At 37.6% G+C, this 27056-nt stretch overlaps 1 protein-coding gene across 30 annotated transcripts in view; it reads right to left on the bottom strand.

Moving 5' to 3' along the window:
• LOC106577222 (ankyrin-3) overlaps window positions 1-27056 on the bottom strand; it is a 587325-nt gene that overhangs the window by 274979 nt on the left and 285290 nt on the right. For all 30 annotated transcript variants that reach the window (XM_045701215.1, XM_045701221.1, XM_045701212.1 and 27 more), the window contains exons 2-3: window positions 25177-25278; window positions 24475-24573 (exon numbers count right to left, since the gene is read on the bottom strand). In XM_045701215.1, coding sequence (XP_045557171.1) covers window positions 24475-24573; window positions 25177-25278 — 201 coding nt within the window. The remainder of the gene's footprint in view (window positions 1-24474; window positions 24574-25176; window positions 25279-27056) is intronic.

The raw sequence follows: 27056 nt of genomic DNA, 5'->3' as shown, positions 1-27056 counted from the left end.
CCCTCTACATATAACTGTTCTGTTACTTCCTCTATTATCCTCTACATATAACTGTTCTGTTACTTCCTCTATTATCCTCTACATATAACTGTTCTGTTACTTCCTCTAGCACCCTCTACATATAACTGTTCTGTTACTTCTCTATTATCCTCTACATATAACTGTTCTGTTACTTCCTCTAGCACCCTCTACATATAACTGTTCTGTTACTTCCTCTATTATCCTCTACGTATAACTGTTCTGTTACTTCCTCTAGCCCCCTCTACATATAACTGTTCTGTTACTTCTCTATTACCCTCTACATATAACTGTTCTGTTAATACCTCTATTATCCTCTACATATAACTGTTCTGTTACTTCCTCTAGCCCCCTCTACATATAACTGTTCTGTTACTTCCTCTATTATCCTCTACATATAACTGTTCTGATATTTCCTCTATTACCCTCTACATATAACTGTTCTGTTACTTCCTCTATTATCCTCTACGTATAACTGTTCTGTTACTTCCTCTAGCCCCCTCTACATATAACTGTTCTGTTACTTCCTCTATTATCCTCTACATATAACTGTTCTGTTAATACCTCTATTATCCTCTACATATAACTGTTCTGTTACTTCCTCTAGCACCCTCTACATATAACTGTTCTGTTACTTCCTCTATTATCCTCTACATATAACTGTTCTGTTATTTCCTCTATTACCCTCTACATATAACTGTTCTGTTACTTCCTCTATTATCCTCTACATATAACTGTTCTGTTACTTCTTCTATTATCCTTTACATATAACTGTTCTGTTACTTCCTCTATTATCCTCTACATATAACTGTTCTGTTACTTCCTCTAGCACCCTCTACATATAACTGTTCTGTTACTTCCTCTATTATCCTCTACATATAACTGTTCTGTTACTTCCTCTATTATCCTCTACATATAACTGTTCTGTTACTTACTCTAGCACCCTCTACATATAACTGTTCTGTTACTTCCTCTATTACCCTCTACATATAACTGTTCTGTTACTTCCTCTATTATCCTCTACATATAACTGTTCTGTTACTTCCTCTAGCACCCTCTACATATAACTGTTCTGTTACTTCCTCTATTATCCTCTACATATAACTGTTCTGTTACTTCCTCTATTACCCTCTACATATAACTGTTCTGTTACTTCCTCTAGCACCCTCTACATATAACTGTTCTGTTACTTCCTCTAGCACCCTCTACATATAACTGTTCTGTTACTTCCTCTATTATCCTCTACATATAACTGTTCTGTTACTTCCTCTATTATCCTCTACATATAACTGTTCTGTTACTTTCCTCTAGCACCCTCTACATATAACTGTTCTGTTACTTCCTCTATTATCCTCTACATATAACTGTTCTGTTACTTCCTCTAGCACCCTCTACATATAACTGTTCTGTTACTTCCTCTATTATCCTCTACATATAACTGTTCTGTTACTTTCTCTATTACCCTCTACATATAACTGTTCTGTTACTGCCTCTATTATCCTCTACATATAACTGTTCTGTTACTTCCTCTAGCCCCCTCTACATATAACTGTTCTGTTACTTCTCTATTATCCTCTACATATAACTGTTCTGTTACTTCCTCTATTACCCTCTACATATAACTGTTCTGTTACTTCCTCTAGCACCCTCTACATATAACTGTTCTGTTACTTCCTCTAGCACCCTCTACATATAACTGTTCTGTTACTTCCTCTATTATCCTCTACATATAACTGTTCTGTTACTTCCTCTATTATCCTCTACATATAACTGTTCTGTTACTTCCTCTAGCACCCTCTACATATAACTGTTCTGTTACTTCCTCTATTACCCTCTACATATAACTGTTCTGTTACTTCCTCTAGCACCCTCTACATATAACTGTTCAGTTACTTCCTCTATTATCCTCTACGTATAACTGTTCTGTTACTTCCTCTAGCACCCTCTACATATAACTGTTCTGTTACTTCCTCTATTACCCTCTACATATAACTGTTCTGTTACTTCCTCTATTATCCTCTACATATAACTGTTCTGTTACTTCCTCTATTATCCTCTACATATAACTGTTCTGTTACTTCCTCTATTACCCTCTACATATAACTGTTCTGTTACTTCCTCTAGCACCCTCTACATATAACTGTTCTGTTACTTCCTCTATTATCCTCTACATATAACTGTTCTGTTACTTCCTCTATTATCCTCTACATATAACTGTTCTGTTACTTACTCTAGCCCCTCTACATATAACTGTTCTGTTACTTCCTCTATTACCCTCTACATATAACTGTTCTGTTACTGCCTCTATTATCCTCTACATATAACTGTTCTGTTACTTCCTCTAGCACCCCTCTACATATAACTGTTCTGTTACTTCTCTATTATCCTCTACATATAACTGTTCTGTTACTTCCTCTATTACCCTCTACATATAACTGTTCTGTTACTTCCTCTAGTACCCTCTACATATAACTGTTCTGTTACTTCCTCTAGCACCCTCTACATATAACTGTTCTGTTACTTCCTCTATTATCCTCTACATATAACTGTTCTGTTACTTCCTCTATTATCCTCTACATATAACTGTTCTGTTACTTCCTCTAGCACCCTCTACATATAACTGTTCTGTTACTTCCTCTATTACCCTCTACATATAACTGTTCTGTTACTTCCTCTAGCACCCTCTACATATAACTGTTCTGTTACTTCCTCTATTATCCTCTACATATAACTGTTCTGTTACTTCCTCTAGCACCCTCTACATATAACTGTTCTGTTACTTCCTCTAGCACCCTCTACATATAACTGTTCTGTTACTTCCTCTATTATCCTCTACATATAACTGTTCTGTTACTTCCTCTAGCACCCTCTACATATAACTGTTCTGTTACTTCCTCTATTACCCTCTACATATAACTGTTCTGTTACTACCTCTATTATCCTCTACATATAACTGTTCTGTTACTTTCCTCTAGCACCCTCTACATATAACTGTTCTGTTACTTCCTCTATTATCCTCTACATATAACTGTTCTGTTACTTTCCTCTATTACCCTCTACATATAACTGTTCTGTTACTTCCTCTATTATCCTCTACATATAACTGTTCTGTTACTTCTCTATTATCCTCTACATATAACTGTTCTGTTACTTCCTCTATTATCCTCTACATATAACTGTTCTGTTACTTCCTCTAGCACCCTCTACATATAACTGTTCTGTTACTTCCTCTATTATCCTCTACATATAACTGTTCTGTTACTTCCTCTATTAGCCCTCTACATATAACTGTTCTGTTACTTCCTCTAGCACCCTCTACATATAACTGTTCTGTTACTTCCTCTATTATCCTCTACATATAACTGTTCTGTTACTTCCTCTATTATCCTCTACATATAACTGTTCTGTTACTTCCTCTAGCACCCTCTACATATAACTGTTCTGTTACTTCCTCTATTACCCTCTACATATAACTGTTCTGTTACTTCCTCTAGCACCCTCTACATATAACTGTTCTGTTACTTCCTCTATTATCCTCTACATATAACTGTTCTGTTACTTCCTCTAGCCCCCTCTACATATAACTGTTCTGTTACTTCCTCTATTATCCTCTACATATAACTGTTCTGTTACTTCCTCTATTATCCTCTACATATAACTGTTCTGTTACTTCCTCTAGCACCCTCTACATATAACTGTTCTGTTACTTCCTCTATTATCCTCTACATATAACTGTTCTGTTACTTTCTCTATTACCCTCTACATATAACTGTTCTGTTACTTCCTCTATTATCCTCTACATATAACTGTTCTGTTACTTCCTCTAGCACCCTCTACATATAACTGTTCTGTTACTTCCTCTATTATCCTCTACATATAACTGTTCTGTTACTTCCTCTATTATCCTCTACATATAACTGTTCTGTTACTTCCTCTAGCACCCTCTACATATAACTGTTCTGTTACTTCCTCTATTATCCTCTACATATAACTGTTCTGTTACTTTCCTCTATTACCCTCTACATATAACTGTTCTGTTACTTCCTCTATTATCCTCTACATATAACTGTTCTGTTACTTCCTCTATTATCCTCTACATATAACTGTTCTGTTACTTCCTCTAGTATCCTCTACATATAACTGTTCTGTTACTTCCTCTAGCACCCTCTACATATAACTGTTCTGTTACTTCCTCTATTATCCTCTACATATAACTGTTCTGTTACTTCCTCTATTATCCTCTACATATAACTGTTCTGTTACTTACTCTAGCACCCCTCTACATATAACTGTTCTGTTACTTCCTCTATTATCCTCTACATATAACTGTTCTGTTACTTCCTCTATTATCCTCTACATATAACTGTTCTGTTACTTCCTCTAGCACCCTCTACATATAACTGTTCTGTTACTTCCTCTATTATCCTCTACATATAACTGTTCTGTTACTTCCTCTATTACCCTCTACATATAACTGTTCTGTTACTTCCTCTAGCACCCTCTACATATAACTGTTCTGTTACTTCCTCTAGCACCCTCTACATATAACTGTTCTGTTACTTCCTCTATTATCCTCTACATATAACTGTTCTGTTACTTCCTCTATTATCCTCTACATATAACTGTTCTGTTACTTCCTCTAGCACCCTCTACATATAACTGTTCTGTTACTTCCTCTATTATCCTCTACATATAACTGTTCTGTTACTTCCTCTAGCACCCTCTACATATAACTGTTCTGTTACTTCCTCTATTATCCTCTACATATAACTGTTCTGTTACTTCCTCTATTACCCTCTACATATAACTGTTCTGTTACTTCCTCTATTATCCTCTACATATAACTGTTCTGTTACTTCCTCTAGCCCCTCTACATATAACTGTTCTGTTACTTCCTCTATTATCCTCTACATATAACTGTTCTGTTACTTCCTCTATTACCCTCTACATATAACTGTTCTGTTACTTCCTCTAGCACCCTCTACATATAACTGTTCTGTTACTTCCTCTAGCACCCTCTACATATAACTGTTCTGTTACTTCCTCTATTATCCTCTACATATAACTGTTCTGTTACTTCCTCTATTATCCTCTACATATAACTGTTCTGTTACTTCCTCTAGCACCCTCTACATATAACTGTTCTGTTACTTCCTCTATTATCCTCTACATATAACTGTTCTGTTACTTCCTCTAGCACCCTCTACATATAACTGTTCTGTTACTTCATCTATTATCCTCTACATATAACTGTTCTGTTACTTCCTCTAGCCCCTCTACATATAACTGTTCTGTTACTTCCTCTATTATCCTCTACATATAACTGTTCTGTTACTTCCTCTATTATCCTCTACATATAACTGTTCTGTTACTTCCTCTAGCACCCTCTACATATAACTGTTCTGTTACTTTCCTCTATTATCCTCTACATATAACTGTTCTGTTACTTTCCTCTATTACCCTCTACATATAACTGTTCTGTTACTTCCTCTATTATCCTCTACATATAACTGTTCTGTTACTTCTTCTATTATCCTCTACATATAACTGTTCTGTTACTTCCTCTATTATCCTCTACATATAACTGTTCTGTTACTTCCTCTAGCACCCTCTACATATAACTGTTCTGTTACTTCCTCTATTATCCTCTACATATAACTGTTCTGTTACTTCCTCTATTATCCTCTACATATAACTGTTCTGTTACTTACTCTAGCCCCTCTACATATAACTGTTCTGTTACTTCCTCTATTATCCTCTACATATAACTGTTCTGTTACTTCCTCTATTATCCTCTACATATAACTGTTCTGTTACTTCCTCTAGCACCCTCTACATATAACTGTTCTGTTACTTCCTCTATTATCCTCTACATATAACTGTTCTGTTACTTCCTCTATTATCCTCTACATATAACTGTTCTGTTACTTCCTCTAGCACCCTCTACATATAACTGTTCTGTTACTTCCTCTAGCACCCTCTACATATAACTGTTCTGTTACTTCTTCTATTATCCTCTACATATAACTGTTCTGTTACTTCCTCTATTATCCTCTACATATAACTGTTCTGTTACTTCCTCTAGCACCCTCTACATATAACTGTTCTGTTACTTCCTCTATTATCCTCTACATATAACTGTTCTGTTACTTCCTCTAGCACCCTCTACATATAACTGTTCTGTTACTTCCTCTATTATCCTCTACATATAACTGTTCTGTTACTTCCTCTAGCCCCCTCTACATATAACTGTTCTGTTACTTCCTCTATTATCCTCTACATATAACTGTTCTGTTACTTCCTCTATTATCCTCTACATATAACTGTTCTGTTACTTCCTCTAGCACCCTCTACATATAACTGTTCTGTTACTTCCTCTATTATCCTCTACATATAACTGTTCTGTTACTTCCTCTATTACCCTCTACATATAACTGTTCTGTTACTTCCTCTAGCACCCTCTACATATAACTGTTCTGTTACTTCCTCTAGCACCCTCTACATATAACTGTTCTGTTACTTCCTCTATTATCCTCTACATATAACTGTTCTGTTACTTCCTCTATTACCCTCTACATATAACTGTTCTGTTACTTAGCACCCGTCTATTATCCTCTACATATAACTGTTCTGTTACTTCCTCTATTACCCTCTACATATAACTGTTCTGTTACTTCCTCTAGCACCCTCTACATATAACTGTTCTGTTACTTCCTCTAGCACCCTCTACATATAACTGTTCTGTTACTTCCTCTATTATCCTCTACATATAACTGTTCTGTTACTTCCTCTATTATCCTCTACATATAACTGTTCTGTTACTTCCTCTAGCACCCTCTACATATAACTGTTCTGTTACTTCCTCTAGCACCCTCTACATATAACTGTTCTGTTACTTCCTCTATTATCCTCTACATATAACTGTTCTGTTACTTCCTCTATTATCCTCTACATATAACTGTTCTGTTACTTCCTCTAGCACCCTCTACATATAACTGTTCTGTTACTTCCTCTATTATCCTCTACATATAACTGTTCTGTTACTTCCTCTATTATCCTCTACATATAACTGTTCTGTTACTTCCTCTATTATCCTCTACATATAACTGTTCTGTTACTTCCTCTAGCACCCTCTACATATAACTGTTCTGTTACTTCCTCTATTATCCTCTACATATAACTGTTCTGTTACTTCCTCTATTATCCTCTACATATAACTGTTCTGTTACTTCCTCTATTATCCTCTACATATAACTGTTCTGTTACTTCCTCTATTATCCTCTACATATAACTGTTCTGTTACTTCCTCTAGCACCCTCTACATATAACTGTTCTGTTACTTCCTCTATTATCCTCTACATATAACTGTTCTGTTACTTCCTCTATTATCCTCTACATATAACTGTTCTGTTACTTCCTCTAGCACCCTCTACATATAACTGTTCTGTTACTTCCTCTATTAGCCCTCTACATATAACTGTTCTGTTACTTCCTCTATTATCCTCTACATATAACTGTTCTGTTACTTCCTCTATTATCCTCTACATATAACTGTTCTGTTACTTCCTCTAGCCCCCTCTACATATAACTGTTCTGTTACTTCTCTATTATCCTCTACATATAACTGTTCTGTTACTTCCTCTATTATCCTCTACATATAACTGTTCTGTTACTTCCTCTAGCACCCTCTACATATAACTGTTCTGTTACTTCCTCTATTATCCTCTACATATAACTGTTCTGTTACTTCCTCTATTACCCTCTACATATAACTGTTCTGTTACTTCCTCTAGCACCCTCTACATATAACTGTTCTGTTACTTCCTCTAGCACCCTCTACATATAACTGTTCTGTTACTTCCTCTATTATCCTCTACATATAACTGTTCTGTTACTTCCTCTATTATCCTCTACATATAACTGTTCTGTTACTTCCTCTAGCACCCTCTACATATAACTGTTCTGTTACTTCCTCTATTATCCTCTACATATAACTGTTCTGTTACTTCCTCTATTATCCTCTACATATAACTGTTCTGTTACTTCCTCTATTATCCTCTACATATAACTGTTCTGTTACTTCCTCTAGCACCCTCTACATATAACTGTTCTGTTACTTCCTCTATTATCCTCTACATATAACTGTTCTGTTACTTCCTCTATTATCCTCTACATATAACTGTTCTGTTACTTCCTCTAGCACCCTCTACATATAACTGTTCTGTTACTTCCTCTATTATCCTCTACATATAACTGTTCTGTTACTTCCTCTATTACCCTCTACATATAACTGTTCTGTTACTTCCTCTATTATCCTCTACATATAACTGTTCTGTTACTTCCTCTAGTACCCTCTACATATAACTGTTCTGTTACTTCCTCTATTATCCTCTACATATAACTGTTCTGTTACTTCCTCTAGCACCCTCTACATATAACTGTTCTGTTACTTCCTCTATTATCCTCTACATATAACTGTTCTGTTACTTCCTCTATTATCCTCTACATATAACTGTTCTGTTACTTCCTCTAGCACCCTCTACATATAACTGTTCTGTTACTTCCTCTATTATCCCTCTACATATAACTGTTCTGTTACTTCCTCTATTATCCTCTACATATAACTGTTCTGTTACTTCCTCTAGCACCCTCTACATATAACTGTTCTGTTACTTCCTCTATTACCCTCTACATATAACTGTTCTGTTACTTCCTCTAGCACCCTCTACATATAACTGTTCTGTTACTTCCTCTATTATCCTCTACATATAACTGTTCTGTTACTTCCTCTAGCACCCTCTACATATAACTGTTCTGTTACTTCCTCTATTACCCTCTACATATAACTGTTCTGTTACTTCCTCTATGACCCTCTACATATAACTGTTCTGTTACTTCCTCTATTATCCTCTACATATAACTGTTCTGTTACTTCCTCTAGTACCCTCTACATATAACTGTTCTGTTACTTCCTCTATTATCCTCTACATATAACTGTTCTGTTACTTCCTCTATTACCCTCTACATATAACTGTTCTGTTACTTCCTCTATTATCCTCTACATATAACTGTTCTGTTACTTCCTCTATTATCCTCTACATATAACTGTTCTGTTACTTCCTCTATTATCCTCTACATATAACTGTTCTGTTACTTCCTCTATTATCCTCTACATATAACTGTTCTGTTACTTCCTCTAGCACCCTCTACATATAACTGTTCTGTTACTTCCTCTAGCACCCTCTACATATAACTGTTCTGTTACTTCCTCTATTATCCTCTACATATAACTGTTCTGTTACTTCCTCTATTATCCTCTACATATAACTGTTCTGTTACTTCCTCTAGCACCCTCTACATATAACTGTTCTGTTACTTCCTCTATTATCCTCTACATATAACTGTTCTGTTACTTCCTCTAGCACCCTCTACATATAACTGTTCTGTTACTTCCTCTATTATCCTCTACATATAACTGTTCTGTTACTTCCTCTAGCACCCTCTACATATAACTGTTCTGTTACTTCCTCTATTATCCTCTACATATAACTGTTCTGTTACTTCCTCTATTATCCTCTACATATAACTGTTCTGTTACTTCCTCTAGCACCCTCTACATATAACTGTTCTGTTACTTCCTCTATTATCCTCTACATATAACTGTTCTGTTACTTTCTCTATTACCCTCTACATATAACTGTTCTGTTACTTCCTCTATTATCCTCTACATATAACTGTTCTGTTACTTCCTCTATTATCCTCTACATATAACTGTTCTGTTACTTCCTCTATTATCCTCTACATATAACTGTTCTGTTACTTCCTCTAGCACCCTCTACATATAACTGTTCTGTTACTTCCTCTATTATCCTCTACATATAACTGTTCTGTTACTTCCTCTATTATCCTCTACATATAACTGTTCTGTTACTTCCTCTAGCACCCTCTACATATAACTGTTCTGTTACTTCCTCTATTATCCCTCTACATATAACTGTTCTGTTACTTCCTCTAGCACCCTCTACATATAACTGTTCTGTTACTTCCTCTATTATCCTCTACATATAACTGTTCTGTTACTTCCTCTAGCACCCTCTACATATAACTGTTCTGTTACTTCCTCTATTATCCTCTACATATAACTGTTCTGTTACTTCCTCTATTACCCTCTACATATAACTGTTCTGTTACTTCCTCTAGCACCCTCTACATATAACTGTTCTGTTACTTCCTCTATTATCCTCTACATATAACTGTTCTGTTACTTCCTCTATTATCCTCTACATATAACTGTTCTGTTACTTCCTCTATTATCCTCTACATATAACTGTTCTGTTACTTCCTCTAGCACCCTCTACATATAACTGTTCTGTTACTTCCTCTATTATCCTCTACATATAACTGTTCTGTTACTTCCTCTATTATCCTCTACATATAACTGTTCTGTTACTTCCTCTAGCACCCTCTACATATAACTGTTCTGTTACTTCCTCTATTATCCTCTACATATAACTGTTCTGTTACTTTCCTCTAGCATCCTCTACATATAACTGTTCTGTTAATTCCTCTATTATCCTCTTCATATAACTGTTCTGTTACTTCCTCTATTATTCTCTACATATAACTGTTCTGTTACTTCCTCTATTATCCTCTACATATAACTGTTCTGTTACTTCCTCTAGCACCCTCTACATATAACTGTTCTGTTACTTCCTCTATTATCCTCTACATATAACTGTTCTGTTACTTCCTCTATTATCCTCTACATATAACTGTTCTGTTACTTCCTCTAGCACCCTCTACATATAACTGTTCTGTTACTTCCTCTATTATCCTCTACATATAACTGTTCTGTTACTTCCTCTATTATCCTCTACATATAACTGTTCTGTTACTTTCCTCTAGCACCCTCTACATATAACTGTTCTGTTACTTCCTCTATTATCCTCTACATATAACTGTTCTGTTACTTCCTCTATTACCCTCTACATATAACTGTTCTGTTACTTCCTCTATTATCCTCTACATATAACTGTTCTGTTACTTCCTCTAGCACCCTCTACATATAACTGTTCTGTTACTTCCTCTATTATCCTCTACATATAACTGTTCTGTTACTTCCTCTATTACCCTCTACATATAACTGTTCTGTTACTTTCTCTAGTACCCTCTACATATAACTGTTCTGTTACTTCCTCTATTATCCTCTACATATAACTGTTCTGTTACTTCCTCTAGCACCCTCTACATATAACTGTTCTGTTACTTCCTCTATTATCCTCTACATATAACTGTTCTGTTACTTCCTCTATTACCCTCTACATATAACTGTTCTGTTACTTCCTCTATTATCCTCTACATATAACTGTTCTGTTACTTCCTCTAGCACCCTCTACATATAACTGTTCTGTTACTTCCTCTATTATCCTCTACATATAACTGTTCTGTTACTTCCTCTATTACCCTCTACATATAACTGTTCTGTTACTTCCTCTAGCACCCTCTACATATAACTGTTCTGTTACTTCCTCTAGCACCCTCTACATATAACTGTTCTGTTACTTCCTCTATTACCCTCTACATATAACTGTTCTGTTACTTCCTCTATTATCCTCTACATATAACTGTTCTGTTACTTCCTCTAGCACCCTCTACATATAACTGTTCTGTTACTTCCTCTATTATCCTCTACATATAACTGTTCTGTTACTTCCTCTATTATCCTCTACATATAACTGTTCTGTTACTTCCTCTATTATCCTCTACATATAACTGTTCTGTTACTTCCTCTAGCACCCTCTACATATAACTGTTCTGTTACTTCCTCTATTATCCTCTACATATAACTGTTCTGTTACTTCCTCTATTATCCTCTACATATAACTGTTCTGTTACTTCCTCTAGCACCCTCTACATATAACTGTTCTGTTACTTTCTCTATTATCCTCTACATATAACTGTTCTGTTACTTCCTCTATTACCCTCTACATATAACTGTTCTGTTACTTCCTCTAGTACCCTCTACATATAACTGTTCTGTTACTTCCTCTATTATCCTCTACATATAACTGTTCTGTTACTTCCTCTATTATCCTCTACATATAACTGTTCTGTTACTTCCTCTAGCACCCTCTACATATAACTGTTCTGTTACTTCCTCTAGCACCCTCTACATATAACTGTTCTGTTACTTCCTCTATTATCCTCTACATATAACTGTTCTGTTACTTCCTCTATTATCCTCTACATATAACTGTTCTGTTACTTCCTCTAGCACCCTCTACATATAACTGTTCTGTTACTTCCTCTATTATCCTCTACATATAACTGTTCTGTTACTTCCTCTATTACCCTCTACATATAACTGTTCTGTTACTTCCTCTAGTACCCTCTACATATAACTGTTCTGTTACTTCCTCTAGCACCCTCTACATATAACTGTTCTGTTACTTCCTCTATTATCCTCTACATATAACTGTTCTGTTACTTCCTCTATTATCCTCTACATATAACTGTTCTGTTACTTCCTCTAGCACCCTCTACATATAACTGTTCTGTTACTTCCTCTATTATCCTCTACATATAACTGTTCTGTTACTTCCTCTATTACCCTCTACATATAACTGTTCTGTTACTTCCTCTATTATCCTCTACATATAACTGTTCTGTTACTTCCTCTAGCACCCTCTACATATAACTGTTCTGTTACTTCCTCTATTATCCTCTACATATAACTGTTCTGTTACTTCCTCTATTATCCTCTACATATAACTGTTCTGTTACTTCCTCTAGCACCCTCTACATATAACTGTTCTGTTACTTCCTCTATTATCCTCTACATATAACTGTTCTGTTACTTCCTCTATTATCCTCTACATATAACTGTTCTGTTACTTCCTCTAGCACCCTCTACATATAACTGTTCTGTTACTTCCTCTATTACCCTCTACATATAACTGTTCTGTTACTTCCTCTATTATCCTCTACATATAACTGTTCTGTTACTTCCTCTAGCACCCTCTACATATAACTGTTCTGTTACTTCCTCTATTATCCTCTACATATAACTGTTCTGTTACTTCCTCTATTATCCTCTACATATAACTGTTCTGTTACTTCCTCTAGCACCCTCTACATATAACTGTTCTGTTACTTCCTCTATTACCCTCTACATATAACTGTTCTGTTACTTCCTCTATTATCCTCTACATATAACTGTTCTGTTACTTCCTCTAGCACCCTCTACATATAACTGTTCTGTTACTTCCTCTAGTATCCTCTACATATAACTGTTCTGTTACTTCCTCTATTACCCTCTACATATAACTGTTCTGTTACTTCCTCTATTACCCTCTACATATAACTGTTCTGTTACTTCCTCTAGCACCCTCTACATATAACTGTTCTGTTACTTCCTCTATTATCCTCTACATATAACTGTTCTGTTACTTCCTCTAGTACCCTCTACATATAACTGTTCTGTTACTTCCTCTATTATCCTCTACATATAACTGTTCTGTTACTTCCTCTAGTACCCTCTACATATAACTGTTCTGTTACTTCCTCTAGCACCCTCTACATATAACTGTTCTGTTACTTCCTCTATTACCCTCTGCATATAACTGTTCTGTTACTTTCTCTAGTACCCTCTACATATAACTGTTCTGTTACTTCCTCTATTATCCTCTACATATAACTGTTCTGTTACTTCCTCTATTATCCCTCTACATATAACTGTTCTGTTACTTCCTCTATTATCCTCTACATATAACTGTTCTGTTACTTCCTCTAGCACCCTCTACATATAACTGTTCTGTTACTTCCTCTATTATCCTCTACATATAACTGTTCTGTTACTTCCTCTATTACCCTCTACATATAACTGTTCTGTTACTTCCTCTAGCACCCTCTACATATAACTGTTCTGTTACTTCCTCTATTACCCTCTACATATAACTGTTCTGTTACTTCCTCTATTATCCTCTACATATAACTGTTCTGTTACTTCCTCTAGCACCCTCTACATATAACTGTTCTGTTACTTCCTCTATTATCCTCTACATATAACTGTTCTGTTACTTCCTCTATTATCCTCTACATATAACTGTTCTGTTACTTCCTCTAGAATCCTCTACATATAACTGTTCTGTTACTTCCTCTAGCACCCTCTACATATAACTGTTCTGTTACTTCCTCTATTATCCTCTACGTATAACTGTTCTGTTACTTCCTCTATTACCCTCTACATATAACTGTTCTGTTATTTCCTCTAGCACCCTCTACATATAACTGTTCTGTTACTTCCTCTAGTATCCTCTACATATAACTGTTCTGTTACTTCCTCTATTATCCTCTACATATAACTGTTCTGTTACTTCCTCTATTATCCTCTACATATAACTGTTCTGTTACTTCCTCTAGCACCCTCTACATATAACTGTTCTGTTACTTCCTCTATTATCCTCTACATATAACTGTTCTGTTACTTCCTCTATTACCCTCTACATATAACTGTTCTGTTACTTCCTCTAGCACCCTCTACATATAACTGTTCTGTTACTTCCTCTATTATCCTCTACATATAACTGTTCTGTTACTTCCTCTATTACCCTCTACATATAACTGTTCTGTTACTTCCTCTAGTATCCTCTACATATAACTGTTCTGTTACTTCCTCTAGTACCCTCTACATATAACTGTTCTGTTACTTCCTCTATTATCCTCTACATATAACTGTTCTGTTACTTCCTCTAGCACCCTCTACATATAACTGTTCTGTTACTTCCTCTATTATCCCTCTACATATAACTGTTCTGTTACTTCCTCTATTATCCTCTACATATAACTGTTCTGTTACTTCCTCTAGCACCCTCTACATATAACTGTTCTGTTACTTCCTCTAGCATCCTCTACATATAACTGTTCTGTTACTTCCTCTATTATCCTCTACATATAACTGTTCTGTTACTTCCTCTAGCATCCTCTACATATAACTGTTCTGTTACTTCCTCTATTATCCTCTACATATAACTGTTCTGTTACTTCCTCTATTATCCTCTACATATAACTGTTCTGTTACTTCCTCTAGCACCCTCTACATATAACTGTTCTGTTACTTCCTCTAGCACCCTCTACATATAACTGTTCTGTTACTTCCTCTATTATCCTCTACATATAACTGTTCTGTTACTTCCTCTATTACCCTCTACATATAACTGTTCTGTTACTTCCTCTAGCACCCTCTACATATAACTGTTCTGTTACTTCCTCTATTATCCTCTACATATAACTGTTCTGTTACTTCCTCTAGCACCCTCTACATATAACTGTTCTGTTACTTCCTCTATTATCCTCTACATATAACTGTTCTGTTACTTCCTCTAGCACCCTCTACATATAACTGTTCTGTTACTTCCTCTAGCACCCTCTACATATAACTGTTCTGTTACTTCCTCTAGTACCCTCTACATATAACTGTTCTGTTACTTCCTCTAGCCCCCTCTACATATAACTGTTCTGTTACTTCCTCTATTATTCTCTACATATAACTGTTCTGTTACTTCCTCTAGCACCCTCTACATATAACTGTTCTGTTACTTCCTCTATTATCCTCTACATATAACTGTTCTGTTACTTCCTCTATTATCCTCTACATATAACTGTTCTGTTACTTCCTCTATTACCCTCTACATATAACTGTTCTGTTACTTCCTCTAGCACCCTCTACATATAACTGTTCTGTTACTTCCTCTATTATCCTCTACATATAACTGTTCTGTTACTTCCTCTATTACCCTCTACATATAACTGTTCTGTTACTTCCTCTAGCACCCTCTACATATAACTGTTCTGTTACTTCCTCTAGCACCCTCTACATATAACTGTTCTGTTACTTCCTCTATTATCCTCTACATATAACTGTTCTGTTACTTCCTCTATTATCCTCTACATATAACTGTTCTGTTACTTCCTCTAGCACCCTCTACATATAACTGTTCTGTTACTTCCTCTAGCACCCTCTACATATAACTGTTCTGTTACTTCCTCTATTACCCTCTACATATAACTGTTCTGTTACTTCCTCTATTACCCTCTACATATAACTGTTCTGTTACTTCCTCTAGCACCCTCTACATATAACTGTTCTGTTACTTCCTCTATTACCCTCTACATATAACTGTTCTGTTACTTCCTCTATTACCCTCTACATATAACTGTTCTGTTACTTCCTCTATTATCCTCTACATATAACTGTTCTGTTACTTCCTCTAGCACCCTCTACATATAACTGTTCTGTTACTTCCTCTATTATCCTCTACATATAACTGTTCTGTTACTTCCTCTATTACCCTCTACATATAACTGTTCTGTTACTTCCTCTAGTACCCTCTACATATAACTGTTCTGTTACTTCCTCTATTATCCTCTACATATAACTGTTCTGTTACTTCCTCTAGCACCCTCTACATATAACTGTTCTGTTACTTCCTCTATTATCCCTCTACATATAACTGTTCTGTTACTTCCTCTATTACCCTCTACATATAACTGTTCTGTTACTTCCTCTAGCACCCTCTACATATAACTGTTCTGTTACTTCCTCTAGTACCCTCTACATATAACTGTTCTGTTACTTCCTCTATTATCCTCTACATATAACTGTTCTGTTACTTCCTCTATTATCCTCTACATATAACTGTTCTGTTACTTCCTCTAGCACCCTCTACATATAACTGTTCTGTTACTTCCTCTATTATCCTCTACATATAACTGTTCTGTTACTTCCTCTATTACCTCTACATATAACTGTTCTGTTACTTCCTCTAGCACCCTCTACATATAACTGTTCTGTTACTTCCTCTATTATCCTCTACATATAACTGTTCTGTTACTTCCTCTATTATCCTCTACATATAACTGTTCTGTTACTTCCTCTAGCACCTCTACATATAACTGTTCTGTTACTTCCTCTAGCACCCTCTACATATAACTGTTCTGTTACTTCCTCTATTATCCTCTACATATAACTGTTCTGTTACTTCCTCTATTACCCTCTACATATAACTGTTCTGTTACTTCCTCTAGCACCCTCTACATATAACTGTTCTGTTACTTCCTCTAGTATCCTCTACATATAACTGTTCTGTTACTTCCTCTATTACCCTCTACATATAACTGTTCTGTTACTTCCTCTATTACCCTCTACATATAACTGTTCTGTTGCTTCCTCTAGCACCCTCTACATATAACTGTTCTGTTACTTCCTCTATTATCCTCTACATATAACTGTTCTGTTACTTCCTCTATTATCCTCTACATATAACTGTTCTGTTACTTCCTCTAGCACCCTCTACATATAACTGTTCTGTTACTTCCTCTATTACCCTCTACATATAACTGTTCTGTTACTTCCTCTATTATCCTCTACATATAACTGTTCTGTTACTTCCTCTATTACCCTCTACATATAACTGTTCTGTTACTTCCTCTAGTACCCCTCTACATATAACTGTTCTGTTACTTCCTCTAGCACCCTCTACATATAACTGTTCTGTTACTTCCTCTATTACCCTCTACATATAACTGTTCTGTTACTTCCTCTATTACCCTCTACATATAACTGTTCTGTTACTTCCTCTATTACCCTCTACATATAACTGTTCTGTTACTTCCTCTATTATCCTCTACATATAACTGTTCTGTTACTTCTCTAGCACCCTCTACATATAACTGTTCTGTTACTTCCTCTATTATCCTCTACATATAACTGTTCTGTTACTTCCTCTAGTACCCTCTACATATAACTGTTCTGTTACTTCCTCTATTACCCTCTACATATAACTGTTCTGTTACTTCCTCTAGCACCCTCTACATATAACTGTTCTGTTACTTCCTCTATTATCCTCTACATATAACTGTTCTGTTACTTCCTCTAGCACCCTCTACATATAACTGTTCTGTTACTTCCTCTATTATCCTCTACATATAACTGTTCTGTTACTTCCTCTATTACCCTCTACATATAACTGTTCTGTTACTTCCTCTAGCACCCTCTACATATAACTGTTCTGTTACTTCCTCTATTATCCTCTACATATAACTGTTCTGTTACTTCCTCTATTACCCTCTACATATAACTGTTCTGTTACTTCCTCTAGCACCCTCTACATATAACTGTTCTGTTACTTCCTCTATTACCCTCTACATATAACTGTTCTGTTACTTCCTCTATTACCCTCTACATATAACTGTTCTGTTACTTCCTCTAGCACCCTCTACATATAACTGTTCTGTTACTTCCTCTATTATCCTCTACATATAACTGTTCTGTTACTTCCTCTATTACCCTCTACATATAACTGTTCTGTTACTTCCTCTAGCACCCTCTACATATAACTGTTCTGTTACTTCCTCTAGCACCCTCTACATATAACTGTTCTGTTACTTCCTCTATTATCCTCTACATATAACTGTTCTGTTACTTCCTCTATTACCCTCTACATATAACTGTTCTGTTACTTCCTCTAGCACCCTCTACATATAACTGTTCTGTTACTTCCTCTAGTACCCTCTACATATAACTGTTCTGTTACTTCCTCTAGCACCCTCTACATATAACTGTTCTGATACTTCCTCTATTACCCTCTACATATAACTGTTCTGTTACTTCCTCTAGCACCCTCTACATATAACTGTTCTGTTACTTCCTCTAGCACCCTCTACATATAACTGTTCTGTTACTTCCTCTATTATCCTCTACATATAACTGTTCTGTTACTTCCTCTAGCACCCTCTACATATAACTGTTCTGTTACTTCATCTATTATCCTCTACATATAACTGTTCTGTTACTTCCTCTAGTGCCCTCTACATATAACTGTTCTGTTACTTCCTCTATTATCCTCTACATATAACTGTTCTGTTACTTCCTCTATTACCCTCTACATATAACTGTTCTGTTACTTCCTCTAGCACCCTCTACATATAACTGTTCTGTTACTTCCTCTAGCACCCTCTACATATAACTGTTCTGTTACTTCCTCTATTACCCTCTACATATAACTGTTCTGTTACTTCCTCTATTACCCTCTACATATAACTGTTCTGTTACTTCCTCTAGCACCCTCTACATATAACTGTTCTGTTACTTCCTCTATTATCCTCTACATATAACTGTTCTGTTACTTCCTCTATTATCCTCTACATATAACTGTTCTGTTACTTCCTCTAGTACCCTCTACATATAACTGTTCTGTTACTTCCTCTATTACCCTCTACATATAACTGTTCTGTTACTTCCTCTATTATCCTCTACATATAACTGTTCTGTTACTTCCTCTAGCACCCTCTACATATAACTGTTCTGTTACTTCCTCTAGCACCCTCTACATATAACTGTTCTGTTACTTCCTCTAGCACCCTCTACATATAACTGTTCTGTTACTTCCTCTAGCACTCTCTACATATAACTGTTCTGTTACTTCCTCTAGCACCCTCTACATATAACTGTTCTGTTACTTCCTCTAGTACCCTCTACATATAACTGTTCTGTTACTTCCTCTATTATCCTCTACATATAACTGTTCTGTTACTTCCTCTAGCACCCTCTACATATAACTGTTCTGTTACTTCCTCTAGTATCCTCTACATATAACTGTTCTGTTACTTCCTCTATTACCCTCTACATATAACTGTTCTGTTACTTCCTCTATTATCCTCTACATATAACTGTTCTGTTACTTCCTCTATTATCCTCTACATATAACTGTTCTGTTACTTCCTCTAGCACCCTCTACATATAACTGTTCTGTTACTTCCTCTAGTACCCTCTACATATAACTGTTCTGTTACTTCCTCTATTATCCTCTACATATAACTGTTCTGTTACTTCCTCTAGCACCCTCTACATATAACTGTTCTGTTACTTCCTCTAGCACCCTCTACATATAACTGTTCTGTTACTTCCTCTATTATCCTCTACATATAACTGTTCTGTTACTTCCTCTATTACCCTCTACATATAACTGTTCTGTTACTTCCTCTAGCACCCTCTACATATAACTGTTCTGTTACTTCCTCTATTATCCTCTACATATAACTGTTCTGTTACTTCCTCTATTACCCTCTACATATAACTGTTCTGTTACTTCCTCTAGCACCCTCTACATATAACTGTTCTGTTACTTCCTCTATTATCCTCTACATATAACTGTTCTGTTACTTCCTCTAGCACCCTCTACATATAACTGTTCTGTTACTTCCTCTAGCACCCTCTACATATAACTGTTCTGTTACTTCCTCTAGCACCCTCTACATATAACTGTTCTGTTACTTCCTCTATTATCCTCTACATATAACTGTTCTGTTACTTCCTCTATTATCCTCTACATATAACTGTTCTGTTACTTCCTCTAGCACCCTCTACATATAACTGTTCTGTTACTTCCTCTATTATCCTCTACATATAACTGTTCTGTTACTTCCTCTATTACCCTCTACATATAACTGTTCTGTTACTTCCTCTATTACCCTCTACATATAACTGTTCTGTTACTTCCTCTAGCACCCTCTACATATAACTGTTCTGTTACTTCCTCTATTATCCTCTACATATAACTGTTCTGTTACTTCCTCTAGTACCCTCTACATATAACTGTTCTGTTACTTCCTCTAGCATCCTCTACATATAACTGTTCTGTTACTTCCTCTATTACCCTCTACATATAACTGTTCTGTTACTTCCTCTAGCACCCTCTACATATAACTGTTCTGTTACTTCCTCTATTATCCTCTACATATAACTGTTCTGTTACTTCCTCTATTACCCTCTACATATAACTGTTCTGTTACTTCCTCTATTATCCTCTACATATAACTGTTCTGTTACTTCCTGTATTACCCTCTACATATAACTGTTCTGTTACTTCCTCTATTACCCTCTACATATAACTGTTCTGTTACTTCCTCTATTATCCTCTACATATAACTGTTCTGTTACTTCCTCTAGCACCCTCTACATATAACTGTTCTGTTACTTCCTCTATTATCCTCTACGTATAACTGTTCTGTTACTTCCTCTAGCCCCCTCTACATATAACTGTTCTGTTACTTCCTCTATTATCCTCTACATATAACTGTTCTGTTACTTCCTCTATTGTCCTCTACATATAACTGTTCTGTTACTTCCTCTATTATCCCTCTACATATAACTGTTCTGTTACTTCCTCTATTACCCTCTACATATAACTGTTCTGTTACTTCCTCTAGTACCCTCTACATATAACTGTTCTGTTACTTCCTCTATTATCCTCTACATATAACTGTTCTGTTACTTCCTCTATTATCCTCTACATATAACTGTTCTGTTACTGCCTCTATTATCCTCTACATATAACTGTTCTGTTACTTCCTCTATTGCGCCTCTACATATAACTGTTCTGTTACTTCCTCTATTATCCTCTACATATAACTGTTCTGTTACTTCCTCTATTATCCTCTACATATAACTGTTCTGTTACTTCCTCTAGCACCCTCTACATATAACTGTTCTGTTACTTCCTCTATTATCCTCTACATATAACTGTTCTGTTACTTCCTCTATTATCCTCTACATATAACTGTTCTGTTACTTCCTCTATTATCCTCTACATATAACTGTTCTGTTACTTCCTCTAGTACCCTCTACGTATAACTGTTCTGTTACTTCCTCTAGCACCCTCTACATATAACTGTTCTGTTACTTCCTCTATTATCCTCTACATATAACTGTTCTGTTACTTCCTCTATTATCCTCTACATATAACTGTTCTGTTACTTCCTCTAGCACCCTCTACATATAACTGTTCTGTTACTTCCTCTATTATCCTCTACATATAACTGTTCTGTTACTTCCTCTAGCACCCTCTACATATAACTGTTCTGTTACTTCCTCTATTATCCTCTACATATAACTGTTCTGTTACTTCCTCTAGCACCCTCTACATATAACTGTTCTGTTACTTCCTCTATTATCCTCTACATATAACTGTTCTGTTACTTCCTCTAGCACCCCTCTACATATAACTGTTCTGTTACTTCCTCTATTATCCTGTACATATAACTGTTCTGTTACTTCCTCTATTATCCTCTACATATAACTGTTCTGTTACTTCCTCTAGCACCCTCTACATATAACTGTTCTGTTACTTCCTCTATTATCCTCTACATATAACTGTTCTGTTACTTCCTCTAGCACCCTCTACATATAACTGTTCTGTTACTTCCTCTATTATCCTCTACATATAACTGTTCTGTTACTTCCTCTAGCACCCTCTACATATAACTGTTCTGTTACTTCCTATATTATCCTCTACATATAACTGTTCTGTTACTTCCTCTAGCACCCTCTACATATAACTGTTCTGTTACTTCCTCTAGCCCCCTCTACATGTAACTGTTCTGTTACTTCCTCTAGCATCCTCTACATATAATACAAAGTGTGGCCCAACTGGCATCCTATTACCTACATAGTGCACTACTTTTAACAAGCGCTCTATAGGGTACCATGTGGGACTCAGCCATACCGTGTGTAGATACCTCTCCTTCCTCAACAGCTCCTTGTCTTCCTCAAACACTACTAACCCTGGGGACATACTGCTGATGGTATAGGAGTAGAGAGTAGTAACATAGACCAGGACTTCATCATAATGTAGGATCCTCAAACACTACTAACCCTGGGGACATACTGCTGATGGAATAGGAGTAGAGAGTAGTAACATAGACCAGGACTTCATCATAATGTAGGATCCTGAAACACTACTAACCCTGGGGACATTCTGCTGATGGTATAGGAGTAGAGAGTAGTAACATAGACCAGGACTTCATCATAATGTATGATCCTCTAACACTACTAACCCTGGGGACATACTGCTCTGCTCTGATAGGCTGAGACAGCATGGTACTGCCGGCTCTCTGCTCTGATAGGCTGAGACAGCATGGTACTGCCGGCTCTCTGCTCTGATAGGCTGAGACAGCATGGTACTGCCGACTCTCTCCTCTGATAGGCCCATTAATATGTCACAGCTCTCTCTTAGCTCTCTGATAGGCATATTAATATGATGTCACAGCTCTCTCTCAGCTCTCTGATAGGCCTATTAATATGATGGCACAGCTCTCTGATAGGCCCATTCATATGATGTCACAGCTTTAAGTCAGCTCTCTGATAGGCCCATTAATATGGTGTCACAGCTCTCTGATAGGCCAATCAACTGTGTTGTCAACAACATAGACACATTCTGCATCCCAAATGGCATCCTATTCCCTATGTAGTGCAATACCTATACCTCCTCCCTATAGGTTACCAGACAGACTCCTCCCTCCATCCTCCCTATAGGCTACCAGCCAGGGACAGACTCCTCCCTCCATCCTCCCTATAGGCTACCAGTCAGAGACAGACTCCTCCCTATAGGCTATCAGACAGGGACAGACTCCTCCCTATAGGCTACCAGTCAGAGACAGACTCCTCCCTCCATCCTCCCTATAGGCTACCAGTCAGGGTCAGACTCCTCCCTCCATCCTCCCTATAGGGTACCAGTCAGACTCCTCCCTCCATCCTTCCTATAGGCTACCAGTCAGGGACAGACTCCTCCCTCCATTCTCCCTATAGGCTACCAAATCAAATTTCAAATCAAATTTATTTATATAGCCCTTCTTACATCAGCTGATATATCAAAGTGCTGTACAGAAACCCAGCCTAAAACCCCAAACAGCAAGCAATGCAGGTGTAGAAGCACGGTGGCTAGGTAAAACTCCCTAGAAAGGCCAAAACCTAGGAAGAAACCTAGAGAGGAACCAGGCTATGAGGGGTGGCCAGTCCTCTTCTGGCTGTGCCGGGTGGAGATTATAACAGCACATGGCCTAGATGTTCAAATGTTCATAAATGACCAGCATTGTCAAATAATAATAATCATAGTAGTTGTCGAGGGTGCAACAAGTCAGTAACACAAGAGTAAGTGTCAGTTGGCTTTTTCATAGCCGATCTTTGAGAGTATCTCTACCGCTCCTGCTGTCTCTAGAGAGATGAAAACAGCAGGTCAGAGACAGACTCCTCCCTCCATCCTCCCTATAGGCTACCAGTCAGGGACAGACTCCTCCCTCCATCCTCCCTATAGGCTACCAGACAGACTCCTCCCTCCATCCTCCCTATAGGCCACCAGTCAGAGACAGACTCCTCCCTCCATCCTCCCAATAGGCTACCAGTCAGACTCCTCCCTCCATCCTCCCTATAGGCTACCAGTCAGAGACAGACTCCTCTCTCCATCCTCCCTATAGGCTACCAGTCAGGGCTCCTCCCTCCATCCTCCCTATAGGCTACCAGTCAGGGACAGACTCCTCCCTCCATCCTCCCTATAGGCTACCAGTCAGAGCTCCTCCTATCTTGTTATGTATCTCTCAGAGGAGGAGAGGGGCGGGGCTAACCTTAGTTGCAGCGTCCACATTGGCTCCCAGCTTGATGAGCTGTGTGACCACCTCGGCATGGCCCTCTTTAGAGGCCAGGTGGAGGGCGTTGAGGCCATTCTACAGCAGGACAGAGAATACAGAAAGATACAGGTCAACACAGACACATCAGGAGCTATGGATTATCAATATCATAACATTTACAAATAACTAATATAGTTTAGGGGCCGGGAATAACTCATGTAGTTTAGGGGCCGGGAATAACTCATGTAGTTTAGGGGCTGGGTTTCACTGAGGTGATTTCCAAAGAAAGCTGAGGGAGTTGTCTATCTGACCTGGTTGGGTTAGGGTTCAGAGTTTAGGGGTTAGGGTTCAGAGTTTAGGGTTTAGGGGTCAGAGTTTAGGGGTTAGAGCTTAGGGGTTAGGGGTCAGAGTTTAGGGGTTAGGGGTCAGAGTTTAGGGGTCAGAGCTTAGGGGTCAGAGTTTAGGGGTGTCAGGTAGCCTAGGGGTCAGAGCTTTGGGCCAGTAACCAAAAGGTTGCTGGATCAAATCCTCGCGCTGACAAGGTATAAATCTGTAATTCTGCCCCTGAACAAGGCAGTTAACCCACTGTTCCCCGGTAGGCCGTCATTGTACATAAAAATGTCCCTAGTTAAATAAAGGTTACATTTAAAAACTTTTTTTAAAGGGGTCAGAGCTTCGGAGTCATTGTTAGGGACTGACCTGGTTACAGATGTTGATTTCGACCCCAGTCTTCAGGTAATCCAAAGCCTTCTCTAGGTTCCCTGCCCGGGCTGCTCTCAAGTAGCTGGCATTACTGTCAATCTGGAACACACAGAGATCACCTAGGTTACGATCTACACCGACTGGACATGTGACACGCGTCGTTGTAAGGATGGTCGGACCAAGGTGCAGCGTGGTAGGCTAACATTTTACTTTTATTAAAAATGAACACCGACAAAACAACAAAATACAAAACAAATGTCAAGTTTTGCAGGCTACACATCAACTATGCAAAAACAAGATCCCACAAACTAAGGTGGGAAAAAGGCTGCCTAAGTATGATCCCCAATCAGAGACAACGATAGACAGCTGCCTCTGATTGGGAACCATACCCGGCAAACAAATAAATAGAAAAACTAGAATGCTCACCCAAATCACACCCTGACCTAACCAAAGAGAGAAATAAAAAGGCTCTCTAAGGCCAGGGCGTGACAGACTTGAGTACCCCATGTATACTCCAGTCAAACACAGAGAGATCACACACACACACACACACACACACACACACACACACACACACACACACACACACACACACACACACACACACACACACACACACGACAGTTAGTACACCATGTTTAACAGACAATAGTCCCTGATTAACAACCAGTAGTCTCTGATTAACAGACAGTAGTCTCTGATTAACAGACAGTAGTCTCTGATTAACAGACAGTAGTCCCTGCTGATTAACAGACAGTAGTCTCTGATTAACAGACAGTAGTCCCTGATTAACAGACAGTAGTCCCTGCTGATTAACAGACAGTAGTCCCTGATTAACAGACAGTAGTCCCTGATTAACAGACAGTAGTCCCTGATTAACAGACAGTAGTCCCTGCTGATTAACAGACAGTAGTCTCTGATTAACAGACAGTAGTCCCTGCTGATTAACAGACAGTAGTCCCTGCTGATTAACAGACAGTAGTCCCTGCTGATTAACAGACAGTAGTCCCTGATTAACAGACAGTAGTCCCTGATTAACAGACAGTAGTTCCTGCTGATTAACAGACAGTAGTCCCTGATTAACAGACAGTAGTCCCTGCTGATTAACAGACAGTAGTCTCTGATTAACAGACAGTAGTCCCTGCTGATTAACAGACAGTAGTCTCTGATTAACAGACAGTAGTCCCTGCTGATTAACAGACAGTAGTCCCTGATTAACAGACAGTAGTCTCTGATTAACAGACAGTAGTCCCTGCTGATTAACAGACAGTAGTCTCTGATTAACAGACAGTAGTCCCTGCTGATTAACTGACAGTAGTCCCTGATTAACAGACAGTAGTCTCTGATTAACAGACAGTAGTCCCTGATTAACAGACAGTAGTCCCTGATTAACAGACAGTAGTCCCTGATTAACAGACAGTAGTCTCTGATTAACAGACAGTAGTCCCTGCTGATTAACAGACAGTAGTCCCTGATTAACAGACAGTAGTCTCTGATTAACAGACAGTAGTCTCTGATTAACAGACAGTAGTCCCTGCTGATTAACAGACAGTAGTCTCTGATTAACAGACAGTAGTCCCTGCTGATTAACAGACAGTAGTCCCTGATTAACAGACAGTAGTCTCTGATTAACAGACAGTAGTCCCTGCTGGCTACCTGCCAGGGAGACAGACAGAGAGACAGATGCCATGCCAACATTATAGCTGGCCCTGTGCACTGTTTGTCTGATAGATAGGCTATATGATTAGCATTGTGCAGATAGAGCAGATTACTGACTGGTGTTATGGAGAATATGAGTAAATTCTAGGCTGTAACCAGGTAGTAATATCTGGGCTGTAAACAGGAAGTAATATCTGGGCTGTAAACGGATAGTAATA

This window comes from Salmo salar, chromosome ssa18, assembly GCF_905237065.1.
Source record: "Salmo salar chromosome ssa18, Ssal_v3.1, whole genome shotgun sequence".
Classification (NCBI taxonomy): Eukaryota; Metazoa; Chordata; class Actinopteri; order Salmoniformes; family Salmonidae; genus Salmo; species Salmo salar.
This window is presented reverse-complemented; position numbering and strand designations above follow the sequence as displayed.